The sequence below is a fragment of the Vicia villosa genome, unplaced genomic scaffold (assembly GCF_029867415.1).
Source record: "Vicia villosa cultivar HV-30 ecotype Madison, WI unplaced genomic scaffold, Vvil1.0 ctg.000114F_1_1, whole genome shotgun sequence".
In the NCBI taxonomy this organism is placed as follows: Eukaryota; Viridiplantae; Streptophyta; class Magnoliopsida; order Fabales; family Fabaceae; genus Vicia; species Vicia villosa.
The window spans coordinates 918,267-945,886 of record NW_026705022.1 but is presented as its reverse complement, the minus strand read 5'-3'; the positions used below and the strand labels follow the sequence as shown (position 1 = coordinate 945,886).

The 27,620-nt window shown below is 35.1% G+C and overlaps 2 protein-coding genes and 1 pseudogene across 2 annotated transcripts; 2 read left to right on the top strand and 1 right to left on the bottom strand.

Moving 5' to 3' along the window:
* The first annotated feature begins 406 nt into the window (after positions 1-406).
* LOC131624384 (uncharacterized) lies at positions 407-1,003 on the top strand. The gene has a single exon (XM_058895335.1). The coding sequence runs from the start codon at positions 407-409 to the stop codon at positions 1,001-1,003; it is 597 nt and encodes a 198-aa protein (XP_058751318.1).
* A 2,076-nt stretch (positions 1,004-3,079) lies between these two features.
* Positions 3,080-5,686, bottom strand: LOC131624358 (elongation factor 1-alpha). The gene is made up of 3 exons (XM_058895310.1): positions 5,531-5,686; positions 4,330-4,801; positions 3,080-4,235 (listed from the first exon to the last, which is right to left on the bottom strand). The coding sequence occupies exons 2-3, from the start codon at positions 4,789-4,791 to the stop codon at positions 3,354-3,356; spliced, it is 1,344 nt and encodes a 447-aa protein (XP_058751293.1). The 5' UTR covers positions 4,792-4,801; positions 5,531-5,686; the 3' UTR covers positions 3,080-3,353.
* A 15,261-nt stretch (positions 5,687-20,947) lies between these two features.
* LOC131624357 (ras-related protein RABB1b-like) lies at positions 20,948-24,474 on the top strand (annotated as a pseudogene).
* The last annotated feature ends 3,146 nt before the right edge of the window (positions 24,475-27,620 follow it).

Below are 27,620 nucleotides of genomic sequence, written 5' to 3'. Positions count from 1 at the left end.
ATCCTATGTATGTACTCTGGTAGAAATTGAAGAGATTAAAGCCCATCATTTAGGAGTTGAGCAAGCCTTTGAAGAATTTGAAGAGTAAAGTGGAACAGGCTAGACTTGAGTTACTAAATGCCCAACTGCAACTCACTAATGACAGGTTGAATGCAGATATCCTTAACAACATTAAGCACTAGAATGAAGAGGTGATTAAATGGTCTGAAGTGGAGGAAATGGAATTAAAACTGAAGGAAAAAATTGAATGGATTAGACTAGGTGATGGGAATAATGCATTTTTTCAATCATCTATAAAGACAAGGCAGAAACAAATGTTTTCAAGAGACTAATTAAGGAGGATGGCACTAAAATTGTGGAACCTGAGGAGATGGAGGATGAAATTTTGGGGTAATATGGCACTCTGATGGGAAGAGTAGAGGAAAATCTTGAGGAAGTGAACTATACTATCATGAGGGAAGGTACTCAATTGAGCCAAAAGCAAAGGGAATCTCTTATTAGTTCTATCACTGAGAAGGAAATCAGAGATGCCCTAAGTGGTATAATAGGTGATAATAAAACCCTTGGTATAGATGGATATGGGGCTAGTTTCTTCAAGAATGCATGGCATATAGTGGAAGTTGATGTGTGCAAAGCTAACAAGGGGTTTTTTACCCATGGGAGACTACATAGATGTTTCAATTGTACAGTTGTAGCATTGATTCCTAATAATGTAGAGGCAAAAATTATTAAAGAGTATAGGCCTATATCTTGTTGCACTACTATCTACAATATAATATCAAAGATACTTACTTGCAGACTTGGAAAGGTGATTAGTCATTTAGTAGCAAAAAATCAAACTGCCTTTGTAAAAGGTCAACATCTATGTGACCATGTGCTACTGGCCTTTGAACTTTTGAAAGGATATGATAGAAACCAGTCTACTCCCAAGTGCATGATGCAAATTGATTTGCAAAAATCCTACGACATGGTTGATTGGAGAGCTTTAGAGAAAGTTCTTTAAGAGTTTGGGTTTCCCAATCAATTTGTTGTGCGGATCATGAAAGCAGTGAGGACAGTTTCTTATAGATTCAATGTGAATGGTAAATACACTAACAGTATGGAGGCTAAGAGAGAGATCAGGCAGGGTGACCCAATGTCACCAATTCATACCAGATTTCAACTATCACACTAAATGTAAAAATCTGCAACTCATTAGTCTGTCATTTGCAGATGACTTGTTATTGTTCTCTCGAGGAGATCTGATTTTTGTTGAGATTATGATGCAACAACTCTACAAATTTACAAAGTCCACGAGCTTAAAAATGAATGCAAGTAAGTGTTATATCTACTTTGGTGGTGTTGATGGGATCACAAAGCAATAGATTAAAGATCATATTCGATTGAAGGAAGGCAATCCTTCATTAAGGTACTTAAGAATTCCAATGACTAATAGGAAGCTGGCTATCAAGCACTACTGGGTGCTAACTAATAAAATCATGCACAGGATAACCCACTAGAGTTCAAAGTTATTGACTTATGCAGGACGCATACAGTTGATCCAGAGTGTGGCATTTGCTATCTCCAATCTATAGATGCAATTTCTTCCTCTTTCCAAAGTTGTCATTCACACGACCAATGCTATTTGTAGGAGTTTTCTTTGGACTGGAAGGAAGGAGCAAACCAGAAAATCGCTTGTTGCTTGGAAAAGAGTTCGTAGTCCTCGAGCTAATGGAGGGATGAATGTGATTAACATTGAGAATTGGAATCAGGTCACCCTGCTGAAAATGTGGAACTTATGTAACAAATCAAACAATCTATGGATCAAATAGATCCATACTTATTATGTCAAAAATGGTAATATTCTGCAGATGCCAGCCAAAGATAGTCGGTCTTGGATCATGAAACATGTGTTGAAATTGAGGGAAAGTATTTGAGTCTGTAACAGAGGCATATAATTAGAGATTGTTTCAACATTATGTATGTTGAGATACCCAGAGTAAGTTGGAGAAAGTTGTTCTGCAGTAACTTGGCTAGACCCCGGACACGATTTATACTTTGGTTGGCTTGTAATAATAGGTGTATGTATAAATATGGTATAGTGCAGGATAATAAATGCATCTTCTGTCAACTATTTATTTTTCGCGTTTATGTGGTATGAAAGTAAAGAAAGGGTGGGAATGTAAAGAAACAATATGATTTTTGGGAGAAGATTATATAACATATAATATATGGTTTTTGGGATCAGGATCCTCCCCTGTTGTTTCTCTACAGCCATTGCTTCAGCTGCAATCTTGACCCTTGAGTTCTTTTTAATGCTACTTTGTTATTTTAAATATTTTCTTTCAAAAATTTGTGGTGGTTGGATTTGAAACATAATGGGTGACAGAACAAAAAGAGATGATCCATGCGCTGGTTTTTGGGAGGAGATTATAGAACATACAATATATAAAGGGTGGATACACAGGAAAGTTTAGGAAAAACATTGCCACTTTTATGATGAAGGTTGTAGATAGGTTTGCATTATTTTTCTTTTATGATGTAGGTTGTAGATAGGTTTGCATTCTTATTTTCTTGTTTGGATTTCAGGATAGATCGTAATTATTATTTTCTAGTTTGGATTTCAGGATAGATCGTAAGCGCCTTGTACGTAATTGGTTCAAAAAAAAACCTTGATGGTCAAAAATAACTATAGAAATTATCATATTGAGTTGAAAATGGGGCTCTCTATCCTTTTTACTCCACAAAGAGAACATATGTTCTAAATACTTTCATGAATCATTCTAGCTTGAAAATAAGTCTATTATGAAAAATCAATTTGATGTATCTAAGTAATCTGTACTGAACTAACATCATCAGTGTGTCCACTCAAAATTGCAGGGCCTATCAAACTAGGCGTTCTCAATCACCCCACAACATCAACTACAAACTTAGATCAATTTGATGTATCTAAGTAATCTGTACTGAACTAACATCATCACTGTGTCCACTCAAAATTGCAGGGCCTATCAAACTTGCAGGCGTTCTCAATCACCCCACAACATCAACTACAAACATTCCCACAAACATCAAATACAAACATTTTGAACATAATTAAGGGTAGACATAACAAAACTCTTTCATAAATTTAATGAAACTTTAACATCCCCTCAGCAGCAAATTGAAGGTAAAAAACCTTTTAGCTGCTTAAAAAGTGAAGTTCTCAAGACTAAAATAATTAACACGAAAAACAGTACCACCGCCGATCAAGTACCCAGTTCTGTAAGTTAATACTGGAAAAACAAAACCGGAAAAGCAAAGAACTAAGACTCTGAAAATATGATAAACTACTATAAAGAAACAACAACATAGGCAGTAGTAACCATGGAGTCAAATCACTTCTTCTTGGCTGCAGCTTTGGTGACCTTGGCTCCAGTTGGGTCCTTCTTCTCCACACTCTTGATGACTCCGACAGCAACAGTTTGTCTCATGTCCCTCACGGCAAAACGACCAAGAGGAGGATACTCAGCAAAAGTCTCCACCACCATGGGCTTGGTTGGAATCATCTTAACCATACCTGCATCACCATTCTTCAAAAACTTGGGCTCCTTCTCAATCTCCTTACCAGATCGCCTGTCAATCTTGGTGATAAGTTCAGCAAACTTCACGGCAATGTGAGAGGTGTGGCAATCGAGCACTGGGGCATAACCGTTTCCAATCTGTCCTGGATGGTTCATGATGATGACTTGGGATGTGAAGTTGGCAGCTTCCTTGGCAGGGTCATCCTTGGAGTTGGATGCAACGAAACCACGCTTGAGATCCTTGACAGCAACATTCTTAACATTGAATCCAACATTGTCTCCTGGTAGAGCCTCAGTGAGAGCCTCGTGGTGCATCTCAACGGACTTAACCTCAGTTGTCAAACCGGTAGGAGCAAAAGTCACAACCATACCAGGCTTCACAACACCAGTTTCAACTCGTCCCACTGGCACAGTTCCAATACCACCAATCTTGTAAACATCTTGCAATGGAAGCCTGAGGGGCTTGTCTGAGGGTCTCTTGGGCTCGTTGATGTTGTCAAGAGCGTCAAGGAGAGTTGGTCCCTTGTACCAATCAAGGTTGGTGGACCTCTCAATCATGTTGTCACCCTCAAAACCAGAGATTGGGACAAAAGGAATTTTGTCTGGGTTGTAACCAACCTTCTTCAAGTAGGAAGAAACTTCCTTCACGATTTCCTCATACCTTCCCTTGGAGTACTTAGGGGTGGTAGCATCCATCTGAAACAAAAAATTGATACCATCAGAATACACAAACACAAATCAAACAAACTGTGATAATATAAATGCATAAAAACAATCCCTAGAAATTTACCTTGTTACAACAACAGATCATCTGCTTCACTCCAAGAGTGAAAGCAAGAAGAGCATGTTCACGGGTCTGTCCATCCTTAGAGATACCAGCCTCAAAACCACCAGTGGTGGAATCAATGATAAGGACAGCACAATCAGCCTGGGAGGTTCCAGTAATCATGTTCTTGATAAAGTCACGATGTCCAGGGGCATCAATGACTGTGCAGTAGTACTTGGTGGTCTCAAATTTCCACAAAGCAATATCAATGGTAATACCTCTTTCACGCTCAGCCTTAAGCTTGTCAAGAACCCACGCATACTTGAATGAACGTTTGTTCATTTCAGCAGCTTCCTTCTCAAATCTCTCGATCACACGCTTGTCAATACCTCCTAGCTTATAGATCAAGTGACCAGTGGTGGTTGATTTCCCAGAGTCGACATGTCCAATGACGACAATGTTGATATGAACCTTTTCTTTTCCCATAATGTCCTAACTGCAATTCACAAAAAATTAAGCCATAAGTAATAAGCAAACAGAACTTCATTTCTCACAAAACTGTGTTATTAAACAATAATTCATGTAATTGAACAACAAATTCAAACGAACTACCAGCAACAAATTCATAACCAGATAAACAAGATCTAATAAAACCATTGAATCAAACTAATCATATCATGAACAACAAAACCAAAGGCAATCTAATTACACGAGCCATATCTCCAAACTATTCAAAAATTTCCAAAATTAACCCAATCAACAAATTTTAAAAGTTTTTTAAAGATCAGAATTTAACATAGTTTCAAAACTTTTGGCAGGTAAAACATATCACTGTTTAAAGTATCAGAAATAGACTCGATCAAAACTTCAACGTAAACAAAAATCATTTTCATTAATTAAACAAATAACAATCGTAATCACAATCTAATCCTGGCAGATCCATAATTAAACAACAAAATCATAAAAAGCTCACAACTTTTAAAACCAAAATACATGATTTTAACAAAAATTGACCAGATCTATACATACAGAACAAAAAATCGATCCAATGAGCTAAAACAAAACAAATATTAAAAATCACAGATCGAATTATTCCAACTACAAACATCTCAAACTTTGAACAAAATTAAGCTAAATCAAACTAACCTAACAGAATCATAATCATATAATACAACAGCAATTAAACACCATAGATCGAATTAAATAAAGATGAGTCGAAGGTTACCTTAGCAGAAATGAAATCGAAGATTGCTCGTTCAGAATCCTCAGCCGCAGAGTGACTGAGCTATTTAAGAACAAGTAGAGAGTGGTAATGAAAAAACTAGGGTTCGAGTTTTTTTATAGTGAGAACAATATTTCTCTATTCCGAAAGTATCCTTGGTTTACTTGTGGATTTCCTGAAATACCCTCGGTTTGTTTATTTGAACGTTGTATGTGTTTCACCCTTATAAGGAAAGCCGTGTGTAGACTGTATTACTCTCGTGGATTTTCTTCTAGGTCCTTCTTATCTAAACTTTAATATGTCGACTCTTTATTAATTAACTTAATTATTAAGACAATTAAATATAATATAATAAATATTTATCTTCTATTTAAAATATTTATTTTCTGTAATAAAAAAATTATTTATTTTCTATTTAAAATATTTTTTCAAAACTAAAATATGTTCAAAATTTTATAATGGTAAAGTATAGCATAATATTATTCGATAAGAACAATCCATTAGAAAGAACATTGATATCTATATTTATCATTATCTTTATTTATATTTATTAATTTTTTTACTAAATCAATTTTCAAATAAGATGGTATTCTTAACTTTTCTTCAAATCCGATTATTTGTTACATTTTCTAGTAATGATATTTTTATAGAGGAATGCTATTTAAGAATTTGAACGAGAAACACAAGAATGTATATGTGTCATTAATTTAGGGTATAATTTTTAATTTAACTTTCATTTTAATAGGGATCATGGGGTGGTTGTGATATTGAATGGTTGAGATATATTCTTACCTTTTTTATTTTGATATTTTCTTAACATTAAACATTTTCCTATTTTTTATATAAATTATATTTTTTTAATATTTTGTAATCTTTTTCTATAAATAATGAATTTATAAATTCTTCATCTAGAACTAATTTATACACGACATTCTTTCTGCAGAATATTCTTCTAAAATTCTAATATACAGATTTTTTAAAACTTAAATTATTAAAACAATAAAATAAATTATAATAAATATTCATTTACGGTTTAATTAATTATTTTTAAAACAAATACATGTCGTAATTTTAACTAATAAAATAATACTCAATAAAGAAAATAATAAAATATGTATATTAATATTTATGGTGATCTTTATCTCTATCTATCATTGTTATTTATTTTAGGTAATATTAAGGAGTGTTTCTGGAGCACTGGTTAAGATATTAAAAAGGTAAGTTGAATATTATTTAATAGACTAAAAGATAAGTTTTTAATTCAAAATATGTGTATTCAATGCATGAAGACTTAAATAGTTTACTTTTCTAAATAATATTGTGTGTATTCAATGCATTGAATTTAGAATATCTTCTTTACGTGAAATGTTTAACTAGTACTCGGGGACACTCGATAGCATGACCCGTTAGTTTTGTTACCGAACCAAATTATTGATAATATGATTTTCTTAACACTCTTCAATTCATCTTATTGTAATCTCTGGAGTTTGTTAAGTTGTCTCAACTCTCGAGTTTAAATTTTGTCAACTTTTAATCTATAAATTTTTTTTTGAATCAATTGAAGATTGAATTGATTCAAAAGCAATGGAATACAAGGCGACCCCACGGATTCAGCCCTCAAGGAAGACAAAAAGAAAAGAAAGTAAAAACTAAAAAACCACCAGCTTTGTTATATGTAGCCTAAGTTTCCTACTATACCAACCCCTATAAACAATCATATCTATAATATTATCCACGATTTTAGATTTATCAACCGCATTACCAAAACAAATATCGTTACGATATTTCCACACACCATAAACAGTCTCCGCGTCAGCTAGCTTCAGGATGGATGATCTCCACCCTTTACCATTAGTATTCTTGCTCAACCACAAAATTTATGCATCCCAAGATTGTGGAATACGATTAACTTGTATCCAAGCAAAGATTTTGGCCCAAATACAAACTATTTCATAACAAACAAAAAATATATGATTAATAAATTCCTCCTCACTATTACAAAGACAACATTTGTTATCATAAACAATCCCAAACCGAAAGAGAAGTTGTCTCGTAGCCAATCTACCATGACAAACAAGCCATATAGTCATCAGGACCTTCGGTCTAACAACATTATGACGGAATATTTTCCTTCAACTAACATGAGGCGTATCGTTACACAACACCTTGTAAACATCTATCATCTTAAATTTACTATTGATTAACATAGTATCCCACACTTGTTGGATATCACCCAATTTGGCTCTCTGTTTGAGGATACTCTTCATAGTCCAAGAATTATGGCTTTTGATGCTAAAATTCATCAGATCCCCATGTTTTAGGTAATATGTATGAATCCATTTAACCCACAAATTATCAGATTTACCACTAAGATTCCAGTACGGACGTCGATGGGGCGGGGAGGGGGATACATTTCCATCACAATCCCCGCCCTCGAATCTATTCCTCATCCCCGCTACGGGGGAATTTTGTCCCCCGTCCCCGCAGATCCCCGCGGGTCCCCACGGATCCCCAAGGTTCTTGCGGAAATCCATAAACATGATTTTTTTATTTATTATTTTAAACCAAATTAATAGTAAAAGCTTCAAAAACTAACCACAAGAAATTTAGAAATTAATCCTTTATGATAAATATATTGTTTTAACAAAATTTAAAACTAAAAAAATATTGAAATACTCATTTAGACCTCACACTTTTACTAACAATACATACAAATATATATATATATATATATATATATATATATATATATATATATATATATATATATATATATATATATATATATATATATATATATATATATATATATATATATATATATATATATATATATATATATATAAATTTGTGTATAAGATTAATTATATGAAATGACAAATAAACTTACATAATAATTTAAAATTTTATATAAATTAAAGACATTATGCTATTTTAGTAAGGACATTATTCTATTTCAGGCGGGGCGGGAGATATTTACGCCACCCCCGTCTCCGAAGTGCCTTCGGAGAGACTTTGTTTCTCATCCCCGTCCCCGCGGGAGAAAATTCTCTATCTTTGAGGCCCCAAACGGGGAATCCCCACGGAGATCCCCGCTAACGGAAGCAAGTTGACATCCCTAGGTTCCAGAGCAATTTCAACATTGTAATTTTGTTCTAAAGTTTAAGGTTATTATACCCAACCCTCCATGGTCTTGAGGTTTACAGAATCTATAAAAATTTTGTCTTGTATTCAATTGAATTTAACTATAAAACGCTATTAACGGTTAATCGAATATACATCTTTAATAAAGTGTGGGAAGTCATATAGTCATACAAGCATGTATAAAATTAAAGGCTTAACTAGTCATGAAGTTCGTTAGCTTAATTTTATATTTCACTCTAGTCCTTTAGTTAATAAGTGCTGCGTATTGGTCCCTTAACTACAATTATGTTAGCCAAATTGATCATTTATGTTAAATGTGGGTAAAAAAGTTAAGTCTGGCATATGTGGCATGACAGTGAACAGTTTTTAAAAAGTTAAGTCAACACATGTATGACAAACTAACTACGAGAAACGTGCATAAATAGCAGGGGGGGTTTTAATCTAATTTGAAGGGGTTTTGACCTCCACAATAGCATAAATATATTATTACAAAGCATCATCTTTCAATAGCATCATCATGTGATTGAGAGCAACTCCTAAAATCTGAATGCCTAGTTTTTCTCTATAACAAAATATTAATTAAAATAAAAATCTACCTAATTAAGCAAAAAAAAAATCTAAACTTGAAAACCAACCTCCAATGCAGATTCTTCATCAGTTCCACCAGATTCTTCACTGACGTAGAAAAAGGATTGCAGGTATTAACAAAAGCTCTGGTTTATACACGTTACGTTGTGAAATCGATGTCAAGAATAAAGTATAATAGATTTATTTTCTTGGCAAGAAACTCACAAGGGTATGAAAGAAGGAAGCAAAAAGAACACAATGAAATTGGTTATAGTCTGTTATTCTTTACTTTCTCTTTGAAACAAGATCACAAGTGTTACAAAATAACAAATAACCTTTCTCGCCATAATTAGGATTTGTAGTGTGCGATGGTGAGAGACTAGTATGTTATTTTTAATAAAACTAACACATTAAACGGGTGGGATTTTACATACAAACCCATTACACAAACTAACTTAGGGAGCAAGCTAAGCTAAATAATTGGGCTTAACAAACATGCCCAATTTGACATGCTAACAATCCTAGCATTTTAACTACTACATACTTTAGCAACCTTCGAGTATAGTATGTGAACAGACTTTGACGGCATGCTGTGATCCTGTCAAATTGTCGAACCAAAAAGCTACCCTTTGACCATACTAGAGTTTGATCCAATATTTAACAAATCTCCACCTTGTAACCAACTCTATAATGTCAAGGGAACAAAATAGCTTTCTTCCTGCAATTTTATCAACTGCATACAATGAAAAAACTTGCAACATGACAAGGTCTTAGTGATCATCTCTTTAGCAAAACCTTCAAGCCATAATGCTTCTTTCACAGCTTTGGTGAGGGTAATATATTCCACTTCAGTGGTTGATAAGGCAACAACCTTTTAAAGTGTTGATTTCCAACTTATTGATGTGTCAAACATTGTGAACACCCATCGAGAAATAGATTTCCTGGAATCCATACAACCTGCATAATCATAGTCGACACACCCTTTGATTACTACTTTACTATCTTCACCACAAGTTCCACCATAAATTAGAACTGTTCAAAGACCCATTTATGTACCTTAGAATCAACTTCAATGCTTGCCGGTGAGTCTTTCCAGAATTTGCTATGTACTTGCTTACAAGACTTATTGCATATGTTATATCGGGTATAGTACAAACCATAACATATATCAAAGAACTTACTATGTTAGCATATGGGATGCTATTCATATAAGCTTTTTCGACCTTAGTACTAGGACACTGATTTATACTTAGCTTGAAATGAGGATTTGTTGGCTTTGAATCCAACATACCAAATTTATCGAGAATCCTCTTCAGGTATGTCTCTTGAGATAAACATAATCTTGATTGTTTTCTATCTCTTCGGATGTCAATTCCAAAAATCCTAGATGGAGCTCCCAGGTCCTTCATGTGAACTCCTTATTGAGTTAAGCTTTCACCTTCATTACATTCTCAACATTGTTACTTGCTATGAGAATGTCACCCACGTAAAGTAACAAAATAATAAATGAATTTCCATGTCGAAATCTAAAGTAAACACAGTGATTGAACTGACTTCTAATGAAACCAATGTGTGCCATGAACTTGTCGAATCTCCTATCCTACTTTTGAGGAGATTGTTTCAGTCCATATAAAGATCTATTCAACTTGCACACATAATCTTTCTTTCCCTTTTCTGCATACCCTTCAGGTTGCATCATTAGGATTGTTTCATTTAGATCACCATACAAGAAAGCTATCTTCACATCCATCTGTTCATGTTCTAGGTCGAACTTTGGCACATACATCTGAATATATTGCTTCTAGTATGCAGGAGGATCTCATTGGCATAGTCGAAATGAAATAATTTATAGATTGCTTCCCTACTAAGCAACCTTCACAAAGTTTGTCGGGCATCACAAGACTTGGTATACCAATTACCATATCTTGATTAATCAGTTGATTGAGTGACCTAAAGTTTATATGGCTAAACCTCAAATGCCACAACCAACTATGCTCGTGGCCGACAACTATTTTTAAGCAATGTTACTTAGTTGAACTGATCATGGTCTTAAATGTCATATTTTTTTATATAAGAGATTTTAAATCCATATTATTCTGAGTGTCGTACAATTCTAAGGCTCAATCTTTCATAACCCCTTAGAAAACTTTTTTGACCAGTTGTAAAACACTTGGAAGATTTCACTTTATTTCAAGTACATATAATACATCTTTGATCATATATTTTGCTTTGTTGGTCCTTTAAATAACTATTGCCAGTACATTATGCTTACAATGAGCTATTATCTGAAAGTTTGACCTTGATATTTTCTTACTCTTTGAAATTTGTTAATCGCACCTCTCTACCAATCATGTGATTTGATAAGTCAGTGTCAAGAAACCAGATATCAGAGTTGACGTGTGTCGCTACCGCGAAAATTAACAGAGTCGCCACTGACATATTTATCCTGAGAAGGAAAGGGAATGCCAGCAAACCACAAAACAAAACAACGGTCTCACGACCAGAGAAAAAGGGTAAGGGAGTCGGTTACGCGAGGGGAAGGTATTAGCACCCCACGCGCCCATCATACTCGATGGTATCCATGCTTGCATCTAAAACTATGGGTGTGTAACAAGTCTACGCCTAAAATGAACTAGTATGCATGCAAAATGTAGGGAAAAGAAAGAGTTATACTCGCACGGGCCCTACCCCGCTACCTACGTATCCTTTTTTAGGAATCAGAGGTACCGTAGCTCGGCTAACTAATTTCTGTTTGTTTTGTGTTTTTTAGGTGAACGAGTTACATTCGCACTACGCTGCTCGGCCTTTGGAGACTTATGATTGGGAATGGAGCGGAAATAACAAGCTCTTAAGAAAAGAAAATCAAAGAGTGTGGTTTGTGTTTTAAAAGATGCATGAGGAAAACCTAAACTAAGGGGGAAAGTTTGCTACCTATGTTATCATACAAAGGGTACAAGTCTAAACTAGCCTAGCAACCTATGGGGGAAAACAAAAACAACACACAAGAATATCACACAAACGAGCTCCGCTCGTAAAGCAAACAAAACCACCGGCGTAGGCCGAGTAGTAGAAAAGAGGTCCCGCCATAGCCAAAGGGAGTGGATCACCCGAGTCAACCAAGCATTAGACCTCGCGCAAAGCGATCGGGCCATAGACAAGAGGAGCAAGTCCCTCTCAACAACCAAGCTGTCACAGATCTGAAAGGAAAACAATGCGTACGTACACCGAGAATCAACGTCGGTCAACGTGAGCTATAGGAAATGCAGGGGTCCGATTGCATGGACCCTTTACCTGACATACTCGATAACAAGATCTTGTGCTAGTTCAGAAGCAAGCAACGCGTAGCGTGCGCTTACTGAACGGACTCGATGAGACTAGGCGGGGGTTGATTGCTAACACTTTCCGCATGCCTTCCACGAGGACTTAACGGAGTGCCTTTAAAGGTCTTATTACACCGTGACTCCCTGCCGCAAAGCACAAATATAAACACACCAACAAAAACAGAGCCTCTTTCGAGGGCTTGGCCAGATGAATGCCTAAGTCCTACTTCTCATGTTAAAGGATGATGCAAAAAGGCGGTAAAGTGCGAGAAAGATAAAATGAAACGGGATCAATACCAAACGGATTATGATCCGTAAACTGCAGCGAAGAGAGAAAGAAAACTAGGGATCCCGCGAGCGAGCTAGCAAAGGCAATAGCAAATAGTCAGCACACTGATTAGCCACGTAAGCAAACAAAGGTCGACATGCGCGTCGAGCATAATTTCAATACACCTGCAAGAGGAACAAACAATCTAAACATACAAATATAAAGCAAAAGAAACGTGTCTCCAAGGTGAGAACACGACACGGGTGAATGAGATTGTGTCCCGCAAATAAAGTGGAACACTGAAGTAATAAGCGTCGATCAGTGACTATCCAAATGCCTTGCACACTAGCACACAAGTTAGAGATAACAAACATCGCAATCGGAATTGCGTTATTGCATTATAAGCTAAGAGAAAATGAACAATTAACGCACACATGAAATGGACAACAAATGTCAAGGGGAAGACAAACATGAATAACCTACAATCAATCAATATCAATCATCTCATGAGATACCACGTTTCACAAGCTTTCTAACGATATAAAGAATGTGCAAATCGGAGTTACGAGTAAAAAGATACGAAAGACTGAAGTTAGAAAAGAAAAGAAGAAAAAAACACACTGGGGAACCGGTTCCCCTATATGGGAACCCAGGTTCCAGACCCTTCTGCCACTCGTTTTGGCCTCTGATGGATGGGAACCGGTTCCCCAAAGCTAGGAAACGGGTTCCACTGTTTGAAAATCACTTTTTTGCTATTTTTTATGTTTGGGAACCAATTCCATCCAATCAAAACCAAAGCCAACTTGCACACGTAATATAAACCAATAAAGAACTCTCACAATCTACGAAAACGTACATGGAATTACGACACAAACTCAAGATATAGAATATCACATGTTAGCACATATGAGATGCAAATTGGAAATCAACATAAGCACGTTTTCTAGCAACACAAGCAACAATTGGCACACTTCCTCACATACCACACAAGCAAACCAAGTGTATATCATGTTATAACAATTAAGCACGACTCGACAAACGCTACACCAACAAGCGAAAAATATGATTCACATATAGCACACATCATCAATCACATGATTCAAGCAAATGAGCCTCAAGTTGGCCACTAATTCCACATTTAGTCATCACCAACAATGATCATACCAACACAACAATTGATACAAAGATTAGCATATGCAAATGTGATCATACCAACGCAAATATGCTCAAGCCACGAATAAATCATCAAATGCGGAAACTATCGAGCAAAAGTTTAACACATGCATTTGTACAAACACTTTCAATGCGCCACAAGTCATATCAATGAATTTCAACAATTAAACACACAAAATCGATAACAATTTGTAGATCCAAAGCACGAATGTTATAATCCATTACTAACGATCATCAATTATATATAACAATCATTAGATCTAGTCAAAACTCGCATGATCACCACCAATTCGATTAACAACATGCAAATTCACCGGTCAATCATCATCGATCAACATTAATCAATAACAAAACATGAATCTAGATTCAAATTCACATAATGATCAACAATTAAGCACTTAATTCAAGATCCGAAAGCTTACCAGATGAAGATCTAATCCGACGCGCGAACACGAACACGACACGAACGCGAACACGAACACGAAGTGAAGTCGAAGTTGCGAATCCGGAGAGAGTGAGAGGGGAGGCACGCAAGATGTAGAGAGCGGAAAATTCGAACTCGAGATCTTGATCTTCAATCCATGTTGTTCTTGAATTTGATGAAGATCAATGAATGTTCATGAAGATTGATGAAAGTTTTATGATATTTGTGGTTTTGATCAAAGGGAATTGAGAGAAAGTGTTTTTGATTATTTTGGGTGAAGTGAAGTTATGAGAGAAAATAGAGGGAAAATGTTTATATAGTGTGAGTGGTGAAATGTAAAAAACGCCCTTAATTGTCTCATTTTTTGCTCGTTTTTGAGGAAATGTCATTCGGTGCAAAATTCGAAAACGGGACCGACGTGAACTTGAAGATGACTAAATTTGTGACTCGTAGCCGCGAGAATCGTCTCAATTCGATAAACGATGAAGAAATTATGCGTGTTTGAATGACGAGAAACGCCAATTCATCTGGCGCGACTGTGTATAATTTAGTGTGTACCGCTCAAAGAACTCGATAAAACTCATCCTTTGGCTCGAAATCTGAACAAGCATGTGTGACGAAGAATCGAAACTAACGAAATTTCCGAGAGAATGCCGCCGGAATGGACTTCTTACGATAAAAATCGAAGAAGTTATGAATTTTCAAACTTGTCGCGACATATCCGAAAATACACTTTTCACCGAAAGATTACGATGTTTTTCAAAATGCTGGGAATTTTCAGTGCATAATTGGTCGACGCCCCGAACATATGAAATCTCGATAATAATGGTACGGAGCTCCGGTTAAAAATTCGAGCGAATCCGAAAAGCGGATCATGAGATATGAATTTTCTAAGGTCCGAAAACCTACATTCAGCACCATTTTTCACCGTGAAAGCTCAAGTAATTTACAAATTCAACCATCTTCCTCAAAGAATTGGTTTCTGAGTCAAACACGAAAATTGTAGAGAACGTCAAAATAGTCTCGACTATGCGGGAACCAAGCTCATATCACCTTCCAAATAAGACTTGTGAATTTTCTCCTATTTCCACTGTATAAACCACATTTCACACCATATCTCCTTAAAACCATGAAAATTCTTTATTATTTTTCTTCCCTTTTCGAACGAAGAAATAAACGTCTTTGATAACTTATAGCTCAAATAAAGAGGGCAAATTTTGGGGTGCAACAGCTGCCCCTATTCAAACTTCTTGAACCTGACGAGCGAGAAACGAAAGTTTCGAACCGTTAAGGTGGAATGAACTCGAAAATATGCGCTCTTGATAATTAACTGATCCTACTTGCAACAAGAAAGACCAGGTAACCCCATTGATGGGGAAAAAACTTCAATTGATATAGCCATCAAGAATAAGTAAGCCTTCATCTGATCTGACGGTGTCCGGATAAGGAGACCAACTTCTTCTGATTCGAACATCAGGATAAGTGCCTGTAATTATTAGGCGAGCTGCTCTCTGGGAGGCATTTGAATATCTTGATGACTTTCCTGTAGAAAGAAACATATATGATATGATTTATGCATGATGCATGTATGAATTTTGTTTTATGGAGTAGTATTTCGATGATGGAACAACTACACACTTAACGAATGCAATGCAAATGATGCATGATTCGGACGCTGCATAGGGAAACAGCGGATGAGCACTGAATTGCTGAAGCAGTTTTGGAGAGAGCATAGAACTCTGCGGGGAGGACAAGGTGAGTGACCACAACACAATCAATTTATCTTCTAATAATAATTCCACAACCATTTCTAATGTTTGTTCAAATAAAATTTCTCTTTGGCATAGTAGATTAGGACATACTAATGCTGTTAGTTTGAAATATGTGTTGAAACTTTGTAATATTGCTTTACCTAATAAAGAGTGCCTTGAATTTTGTAGCTCTTGTAGTGTTGGTAAATCCCATAGATTGCATGCCCTTTTGTCTCAAATTGTTTACACTACACCTTTTGAGCTAGTACATATAGATTTATGGGGGCCCTCTCCTAATCCTTCTAGTCAGGGTTACTCTTACTATCTAGCAATTATTAACACATTTACAAAGTACACTTGGATATACTTTTTTAAACAGAAATTTGATGCATTGTTAATTTTCAAAAAATATTGTGCCTATTTTCAAACTCAATTCCATACCTCTATCAAGGATGTTCAATCTGACTTTGGAGGTGAGTTTAGGCCATTCACCAAGTACTTAAATGACTTGGCATAATTCACAAGTTAACTTGCCCTCATACTTCCCATCCAAATGGGACTGTTGAAAGGAAACACAAAAGCATTGTGGAAATGGGGCTGACTCTCTTGGCTCATGTTAGCCTTCCCATAGAGTTTTGGGATCACAATTTTACAACATCTATTTATCTACTGAACATACTGCCTACCTCTACCTATCCTATATATTCTTCCCCCTATCATGCTCTATTCAACAAGCTCCCTGAATATCAAAACCTAAGGGTTTTTGGCTGTGCATGCTACCCTCATCTTAGGCCCTTTAACAAAAACAAACTTCAAGTCAGAAGCTCTGAGTGCACTTACCTAGGGATATTACCTCTTCACAAAGGTTATAAATGTTTGAGCAAAGAAGGGAGGTTTTACACATCTGAAGATGTAATTTTTGAGGAACATAGATTTCCTTATTCCACTACAGTCAACACCTCAGTTTCCACTGGTCAAAGTCATACATCTAAATCTTTACCTGGGCCTCGCTTGCTATGTCCCACATACACTCCACAAGACTGTGATAGTACTGGAAACAACCTGTCATTACACACTAGACCTACACAGTCTGTACAAATGCACAATGAGTCTGATTCCAATATTAGACAAGTCCGCATCAGGTCAGGCCCATCACCAGTTATTACCCATCAGGAATTACCTGAAATTGTGCCACAAACTGTGGAAATTCCTAATAAACAGTCTGACTTATCTCTACAACATGAGCAGTCTCCTCAAATTGAGCAACCTATTATCTCTCCTCAACATGACTCAGTAACCACAGGTGCCAATCTTGATTATAATTTTGCTCTTTTATCTCATAACAACTCTCATATTGTCAATTATCTTGATATTACTTTATCTGCATCTACTCATGACACTACTCCACAACCCTCTTTAGTTGTCAACAAGCATCCTATGGTCACTAGAGGTAAAACAAGCAATCTTAAAACTAAAGCATATTTAGCTTTGATTGAACCTACTACAGTCAAACAAGCCATAGCTCAACCTCATTGGCTAAAAGCTATGGAGCAAGAATATAATGCTCTTCTTGCCAAAAACACTCGGACGCTCAATTCTCTTCCCTCTCACAGAAAAGCCATAGGCTGCAAATGGATATTTAGGGTCAAGGAGAACTCAGATGGCTCTCTCAACAAGTACAAAGCTAGACTTTTTGCCAAGGGCTTCAATCAACAATATGGATTTTACTACCATGAGACTTTTTCCACGTGGTTAAACCAGCCACCATCAAAGTACTTCTCACACTTGCCTTGACATACAAATGGGATGTTCAACAAATTGACATCAATAATGCTTTCTTGAATGGAGCCCTTGAAGAAGTCTATATGGTGCAACCACCAGGCTTTGAGAATGCCAACAAATCCATAGTATGCAAACTTAACAGGGCACTATATGGACTCAAACACGCACCTAGGTCCTGGTATGAGAAGCTTCACAAAACCTTGTTTCAGTTTGGATTTGTTACAAGCAGATGTGATCACTCTTTATTCATCTATGATCAGCAAGGTATTAAAATCAACGTACTTGTTTATGTTGATGATATTCTGATCACAGGCACTTCCTCTACTTTAATTCACAAGCCGATATCTAATCTTCATGATAAATTTGCCCTCAAGAAACTTGGGAAGCCAACATACTTTCTTGGTCTGGAAGTAAAATACCAAGCAAATGGCTCATTAATCCTCACACAAACAAAGTATATCAGGGATCTGCTCAACAAGGTTCACATGGAGGAAGCCAATGGAATTGCAGCTCCTATGTATAGTCACTATAAACCTAGTAAATTTGGCACTGACACTATGCAGGATCCTCTCTTGTATCGCTCAATTGTGGGAGCTCTGCAGTATGTTACACTTACCAGACCTGATATTTCCTTTTGTGTCAACAAGGCCTGTCAATTTATGGCCAATCCTCTTGACAGCCATTGGAGCATGGTTAAAAGAATCCTCAGATATCTAAGTGGAACTACAACCCATGGAATGTTGATGTCGCCAGTTGTTCCTAATCAAGATCATCAGGGCCTATAGTGACTCAGATTGGGCTAATGATCCAGATGATGGAAGATCTACATCTGGTACTTGCATCTTTATTGGCCCAAATCTCATCTCATGGAGTTCCATGAAGCAGACTCTTGTGGCCAGATCAAGTGTATAAGCTGGGTACAGGGCACTGGCACACACAACAACTGAGTTACTTTGGCTTCAATCCTTTCTTGCTGAACTGAAAATTAAGTACCTCCCTCCCACTCTACTGTGTGACAACTTGAGTCCAGTGCTCTTATCACATAATCCTATCCTCCATGCTAGGACAAAACATATTGAGCTTGACATCCACTTTGTAAGGGAAAGAGTCATGGCTAAGAAGCTTAAAATTCAACATGTACATGCTTCAGCACAATTGGCAGACATCATGACTAAACCTCTTCCAAGTGCTTCCTTCCAAGAACTAAGGAACAAGGTCAAACTCGTGCCCCTACCACCACCTTGAACTTGAGGGGAAGTATTAGAGTAAAACAGAATGGTGACTTAGTCAACATTCAGGTGTTGGGCTTACTTGTATCATTGGGCTTGTGCCTTGTATTGTGTTCTATGTAAATTGATAGGAGTAGTATATTAGATATACTCTTAGTATGATAGTTGTTGAAGAAAACCAGTCATGCAATGTAACAGTATTGTAACAGAAATCTCTTTGAGATTGAATCAATGAATGTGCAGAACACATTTCAATCTAATAACCACTTATAGGGTTTCTTGAAAACCGAACAAGGATTTCATTATTACTGTTCATCTTTACAACAAGTGCAATTCACGATCCCTAGAAACACGGTCACTGACATGTAGTTCTTGAGAACACGATAAAGAAAAACGAACTAGAAGCTCTAAATATTAATTTTTTAGTGTGTGATGCACTTGTGTGAGAAAAGAATGAGAGATAGAGAGAGAATGAAAAGTAATTGTATTGAATTGTGGCTGTTTTTAAAACTGAATTACACTATGTATATATACAAGTAGGTTACTTGTAGCCCAACCAACTAACTAACAAGCTAACTAAGTAACTAACTAACTTGAATTATATCTCAACACAACACAATCATGTTTCAAACTCAACTATTTTAATACATGTAGGATCACACCAAATCCCAATTAGACCATCATTTAGAGATAACTCGTGAATATACTTATTTGATAATTATTTTTACCAATATAACATGTTATTTTTCTTTGTAAGCTTCTTTGACATCATCATCCCATATGCAAAAATTTGAGTCCTTTGTTGAAACTTGATATTAATAATATCTCTTTTGTCACGATAACATCCTTATTGATGTTGTTGATCTTGTTTCTTGATGTTTTCATTAACCATCATATTTATTAGTATTTTCAGGTTGGGAGGAAAGGATTCACAAGGTAGATCTACACAAAGCTTAGTTTTGTTCCTTTATCGATCATTCTCTTGTTCTTTACGAGAGTTGAATAAAGTAGAAAGACCAGATAGCTAGGAGGAAAGAAGAACAAACAACCAAGATACAATTTTTTTTATCCAAAGAGAACATAAAATAAGCCACACAGAGACCCAACTAAAACAAAAAATAACTATTCTAATTGAAGACAGAATGAAATACAACGACCCACATAAAATTGTAAATTTTTTAATAACATTGTATAAAATTGAAGAGAAAATAAAAGATACACTAACCATGTAATTTTCAATGTAATATTGTATATTTCGCCAAATTATCCTAATATTTTAAAATTAATGATATAAAATAGGAGTGATGGTACTTTATTAGACGACAACGAAAAACCATTTTGGGGTCAGGTTGATGTATAATCCATGAATAATATATGCATTATTTGTACAAATTTATTAATTATGAGTAATTATTAATTGTCAGTAATAAGTACATTATTCTGAGTAATATTTACAATATTTTGAATAATATCGAATTTTAACTATTTTGAATAATTTATTTATTATTCTAAGTAATATTTATACTATTTTGAATAATCCATATATTATTTTAAATAATAAATATAATACTTTAAATAATATAAATAATATTTAAATATTTACCTCGTGCACGTCAATACATCCCACTATTTTATATTGTAGTTGGATGTCTATTAAACTCGAAATTAATTAAATTATAAAGACAAAAATAAAATAAAATAAACATAAAAACAAATAAATTAGCAGTATGATATCGCAGATGTTGCTTTCTCATGCACCTATCATACGTCACCTTCTTTTTTTCGATTGGGATTCAAAATCCACCATCATCGTCAATATCATCACTCAAACCATCCATAAAACGCTAACTTGTTCTTCTTCACCTTCTTCTAAATCCCTCTAAACGACGCCGTTTTATACATAACCATGTCGTACGACTATCTCTTCAAGTATATCATCATCGGCGACACAGGTTCGTTAGTTAGCCTCTACCCTTTTCTTATTTCTGAATTGGGTCTCTGATTCTGATTCCAAGTTTGGGTTTTTATTCTGTACGGTGCAGGTGTAGGGAAATCTTGCCTGCTCCTTCAGTTCACCGACAAGAGGTTCAACCTGTTCATGATCTCACTATTGGTGTTGAGTTTGGTGCTCGTATGCTCACCATTGATTCACGGCCGATTAAGCTTCAGATATGGGATACTGTCAGTTTCTCTATCTGTTTCTCTAGAATTTTATTTTTCTATTTTTGAATTATATTGTTATTTTGGTTGGATATGATATTAATTTATTTAAAGGTATGAATTAGAACTCGAACTATGTGATTATTGGGTTTGAATGTTTCATAAGTTTGCATTATATATTTTGTTGTTTGGTGAACATAAATTTATTTAAAGGCATACGTTTATAAGTTGAACAACAAATTTCAATTTCAATGTAAAATCGTTTAAACTCAGAAACTACAAATTCTAGCTTCTAGTAGAATCAATTCTGGAGGCATAATCAATTCTACTTTAGAAGAACCAAATATCTAAAATCACTCTAGAATCAATTCTACACCTCTAGAATTGTGTTTGACTCTCTTCAAAAAGCCAAACCTAACATGCTAATAGATATTGGAACAAGGTTCCAAATTTGTCCCTAAGTAATAAAAAGTGAGTCTTAACGTATCAAAAGTAGATCAGTGTTGTTGAATAGCAGCTGTAAAGGCTTTATTGCATAGCAGAATTTGATCAAATCACTATTGTCCGCTTCGTACTAAATATTGTGAAATTGTAGCTAAGGTGGCCACTATAGCAGTGTTGCGTAGCAGAATTCAAACAAACCTCTATTTTCCACTATCTGCAATTGACAACAATGAGATGTAATTTATCCATAGACCTAATATACTACAAGATTTTATGATGTCTACTATTTCATGTACCCGATTCTACTTAGTAGAAAAAGACTTGGTAGAAGAGATATACTCTTGAAATCTAAAGGGTTTTGGGTCACATATTGCTTGAATTTGTTCAAGCAGATAACACACAACCTACTATTTACTCCATAGGTTACTTAAAACTTCTCTATTTGCGGTACTGCTTAATTTTCTTTCTATTTATGCAACATTTCAGCAAGATTGTCCTAAAATTTGTAATTATTCCTCTCAAAGAAATTACATTTGGCACTCATTTAATTTGATATTGGTCCAAATGGAAGTGTATTTGTAGAATACGGTTGTAGTTTTCAGTACGACTCAACTACTGATGCAGAGTACGTTGTTTAATTGTAGGCTGGGCAAGAATCTTTTAGATCCATCACTAGATCTTACTACAGAGGAGCAGCAGGGGCACTTCTAGTTTACGACATTACAAGGTGGGTGGTGTAATTGTTCCTTTGACACAATCATGATTTGCATCTTTATAATAATAGCTAACTTTATATCCTCGCTTTTCTATGTGCACTTTGCATGATATTTGCCACTCTGATGAATGCTAAATGTTTGATTATGTTGATATTCACAATGTATACAAAAGATTTGACTCCCATTGATTGAAAAATATATGCGCGTGCTGTTAAAATCTCAACTGTTGTTTTTCCAATCAATAATCATAGTTATGAAGTGAAATGCTGCATATCTCTTATCTTTTGTTATTGTTGGTTTTCCTATTTGAAAGTTTCAATTCTTCTGACTTTCAAGTCTAGAACATTCATGGTTTAGTTTCTTATCAAAATAAAGTTCAAACCGTCTTATATGATTTTCTAATCCCTCATCTGAGGTGTTCTAGTTCTGCTGGTTGCAACTTGCAAGCAGGATGTTTTCATGGTATTTTTCTCTCTCAAGTTTATGAATAAATATGGTATGCGTTGAGAGTCGCACATTGGAGGATATATAACTTGAAAAATGTGTTTATAAGTGGGAGACATCCTTCACTTTACAAGCCATCTTTGTAAGAGTTAGATCCAACCAAAATTAAGATAGTATAAGATCCCGTCCAAGATTTTTGGGTCACCCACAATCATATCAAACTTCACATGTCCAGTCCTAGGCATGAGTGGGTGTGTATTGAAAGTCCTATATTGAATGAGCAAAAGCCTAAATAAATGTGTTTATTAATGGGAGAATCATCATCTTATAAGTCAGTTTTGTAGGGTTCAATTAAATCCAATCCAAATTTTAGGAGTACGCATCCCTTTTTCCTTTGTTGTGGGCCCCAAAATAATGTACACTTCTGTTCCATATAAACAAATCAATTTATGTCCAGTCCCGTCCTTTTATGACTTTACGAGGTTTGCTTATTTTTCAAATCACGCCTTCAACTGAAAACTAGAAAATTCTTTTTTTGATCAGGAGAGAAACCTTTAATCATTTAGCAAGTTGGCTAGAAGATGCGCGGCAGCATGCCAATCCTAACATGACAATCACACTCATAGGCAACAAGGGCGATCTGTCTCACCGTAGGGCAGTCAGCACAGAGGAGGGAGAGCAATTTGCAAAGGAAAATGGACTTTTATTCATGGAGGCTTCTGCCAAGACAGCGCAAAATGTGGAAGAGGTGATTAATCTCAAACGATAGCAAGAAAGGTGCAGCATAAATATATGGTAGCCTCAAGAATATTATGATTTTGGTTACCATCAAAAGTAACCTTGTGCTTATTCTGCAGGCTTTCATAAAGACTGCTGCAAAGATTCTTCAGAACATCCAGGATGGTGTTTTTGATGTCTCCAATGAGGTAACCTGTCTACTGTCAGCTCCATGTGAAAAATATATGTGAAATTAGTTTTGATGATCACATTGGTCCCATGCCACACCCTATATAGCAAATGGTTTATAAATCAAAGTCCATGCGGTGGGCCGCATGTTTAAGATGAAGAATCAGTGATTTTCAGATAAATTAATTTAGAGATTAGTTTTTAGAAATTTTATGTGAAGTAGAGTCTAATTTGTGTTCGCTTAAAAGAATAAAAATTATGTTTCGTTATGGCTAACTTTTTCAATGAATCTTCAATTGCAGACATGTGGTATAAAAATTGGCTATGGACGTCCACAAGGCCAAACAGGAGGCAGAGATGGAGCTGCTGCTGCAGGAGGTGGATGTTGCAGCTGATTTTGAGGAAAAAAACTCTGAATCCAATCCTTTTGTGCATCTATCTCTGGAAAACTGAGTGTACTCTTTTAGACTTGACATGGAGCTTTCTTATAGCACTTCAATTTCATGTATAGTTTTAATCTTAAAGGCCTTCTTGTGACAAATTTGACTGAATAGTAGATAAGTGTTAGTGAATGTTTCAATCGTTGCCTGTTATGTTAAATTCCATTATCAATTCGTTCTATGCCGGGGTTTTATTTGCTTGTATCGTTCCGTTGTTTTCCTTTCAGTCAAAGGCCTTCTTACGACACAGTAATTTTCTGAGTAGGTACTACCTATGACAGACACTCCAGGTTAGAAATTATTATTGATTATGGTGAAAAGCTCACTTGAGAAACATGTCATTGCCAAGGTCATAGTCATGATTAACTTCTTTTGAAATTGGTTTGAGTTTGAGGAGGAAAGAGAAAGAGGAAGTTTTTGATGCGGTTAAGATTGAATCATCTCTAATGTGTTGAGAATTACGGCTGTATCAAGATAGGCTGTATCAAGATAAGATGTTATGCCTACTGTTTTTTATCAGAAACTCGAGGACATGCTAAATTTGGTTCTATATATTTTCAGATTTGGAGGTGATCTAGAGAGCATCAAACTGTACTTTTATATGGCTTGCAATCACGATACTTTTTGTTTTACTGAATGTTATGGAACTTGGTGTGCTACTAGGAACAAGAAGTGCTTAGAAAATAAGTAGATTTCTCGAGAGTCAAGAACTAGAAAGTCATGGAATTGTTTAAGAATATAAGAGCATAGACTAATGGAATATTGGTGTGATCATTAGAGATGATTGTAGACATAGACTGATTAGAGCCAGAAATGTGCCTCACAGTGAATTACTTTGCAAACACCTTCTATCTGATAAAGAAGGGTCAATTTCCATATGATTAGTCCTATGAAGAATATAATTGTGAGAAAGAAAGACAATTGGATGATTGTCACAACACATCACTAATGAAGAGAAAGAAACATATAGCTCTTATAATAGAGTTTGAACCTACAAGATATCAGTTGTGGCTTGAGCAACACTCGTGTACTCAGCCTCATTGCCTGACGTAGCAACAATTAGTTGCTTTCTTGACCACCAAGAAATTAGATTTGGTTCAAAGATGAGAACACAAGTTCTCGAACTATATTACGAATTGTGGATTAGAGAGCAAGGTAGAATTTTAGGTCAAAGTTAATAATATTATGCGATTATATTAAGATTCTTTTAACAACTAATTGATACACCTTGTTGAAAGCATAGGATGCGTGTGATAGTTGCATATTGCAGAGTTTCTACTATTGGTTGCTTAACACTCACTCTAGGTCATTTCTTTTAAAAACTTAAGGTTGTTGCATATATAATTCTTCCTCAGAAGTCCATTGATAAAGGAATTGTTTGTAGGAGAGAGCAATGGTCAAGATTATGATGATTGTCTTGACCATAAAAGAAAACATTTTATTGAAGTCAAACCTTTTGGCTTAATGAAATCCTGTGTCAACTGGACGAGTATTGTACTTGTTGATAGTTATATAGGAATTTTCATTGATCTTATATTTTATTCATGAACTGATGAAAGGCACTTCCTTGTAAATCTAGAATCATATTAGTAAATTAAATATCTTAAACTTAAAAAAAAAAAAAAAAGTGTCCATGTCATGATTAACCTTAATACAAGTATGAGAATTAATGACATCCTTGTGATTGAAGTCCCTAACTCAAGTAATTATTTATGGCATAAAACATGTTGACAAACATTAAATTGTAGTAAATTTAATAACTGCTAGATACGGGTTACTTATGTTTTGTAGCTATATATAAATTAATTGTTCAATTAAGAGAAATGCTATCCTTACATCTCAATTTAACACTACACCGTATATAAATACAATACAATTCACTTTTTACCTTATTTTATTATTTTTTGTGCATTGAAATTTGAGTCAATGGCAAAATATTAAATATAGCTACGGTGTAAGAAGGATACGGTGTAACAATATGGTGTACCCTATAGCATTTCTCTTCAATTAACTACTTACACATACAGACATATATACATATAACAATAGGGGTGAAAATAGGCTAGGTTAGGCTAGGTTTTATAAGGTCTGGGCCTGGTCTATGATAAACTTGAAAGACCTGAGTCTGGCCTGTGGCCTATAATAGGCTCTCTTTTTTGGTTTGGCCTGACCTTTTTAAAAGTCTGGTATAGCCTGAAAGCCTATTTAAAAGCCTATTTTTCATTATGGTTTTCAATTAATCCATAGTATTTAAGAAACCTTATAAGTCGTGTTATATATGCATATATAGACCGACCTATTTAGTCTTTGTTCTAATATATATGCATATATAGGCTTTCCTATTTAGTCTTTTTTCTAATATACATGCAAATATAGGCTGATGTATTTAGCTTATTTTTAATAGACATGAAAATATATACCGACCTATAAGGCTTCATAGGCTTTTCTTAATAGCCTAAGCATGACCTATTTTATTAAATAGGCTTTTAAAAAAACCTAAGCCTTACTTTTTTGTTAAATAAGTCCGGTCTGGTCTGACCTTATATAGGCTAGACCATAGGCCCCTGTAGGCCGGTCTGGCCTATTCCCACCCCTATATAACAAACAAGATCATTTTTAGGACTAAGTGAAAATAATAGAATCAGTCTCGTTTATACTACGAGACAAATGAGTCATGATAAGCAGAGCACTATTTATATAGTTAATTTATCTTTAACCTTATCAAAATAAAATATGTATTCAATTTATCATGGTGACCATTGTGTCACGAATCCAAAAATGACTTGTTAGGTCAGCTCTAATTATTAGGCTCATGCTCACTTGTTAAATACTATTTCCGTTTTTTATTATAAATTATTTTGGACTTTTCACATGTATTTAAAAAATATATAATTATTATATAAAAATGGGAAATTATGAAGGTTTTTATAAAATTGTCCTTTATTAATAACATATGGAAGATAAATTTACATAATTGAAAAGAAAGACAATATTAAATATTTAAAGATATAATAGAAAAAATATCATTAATTATTCATTGGAATTATAAAACGACTTATATTTAAGTATAATTTTTTTTCAAAATGATTTATAATAAAAAACTGAAAGAATATGTTTAGATCATTGAATTATTTTCACGTTCGAGGATCTAAACACTTGGACTTAAACTACCCGAACTCAGATTAGAACAAAATGATAATTGTTCTCGGAAACTCATATAAGAACTTATCAAAATGTTAACAAGTCGAGATACCCAGGGGTTAAAGACATGATAGGAATTTATTGAGTAGAATTTGAGGTTCTTAATAGAAAATACACTAATGAA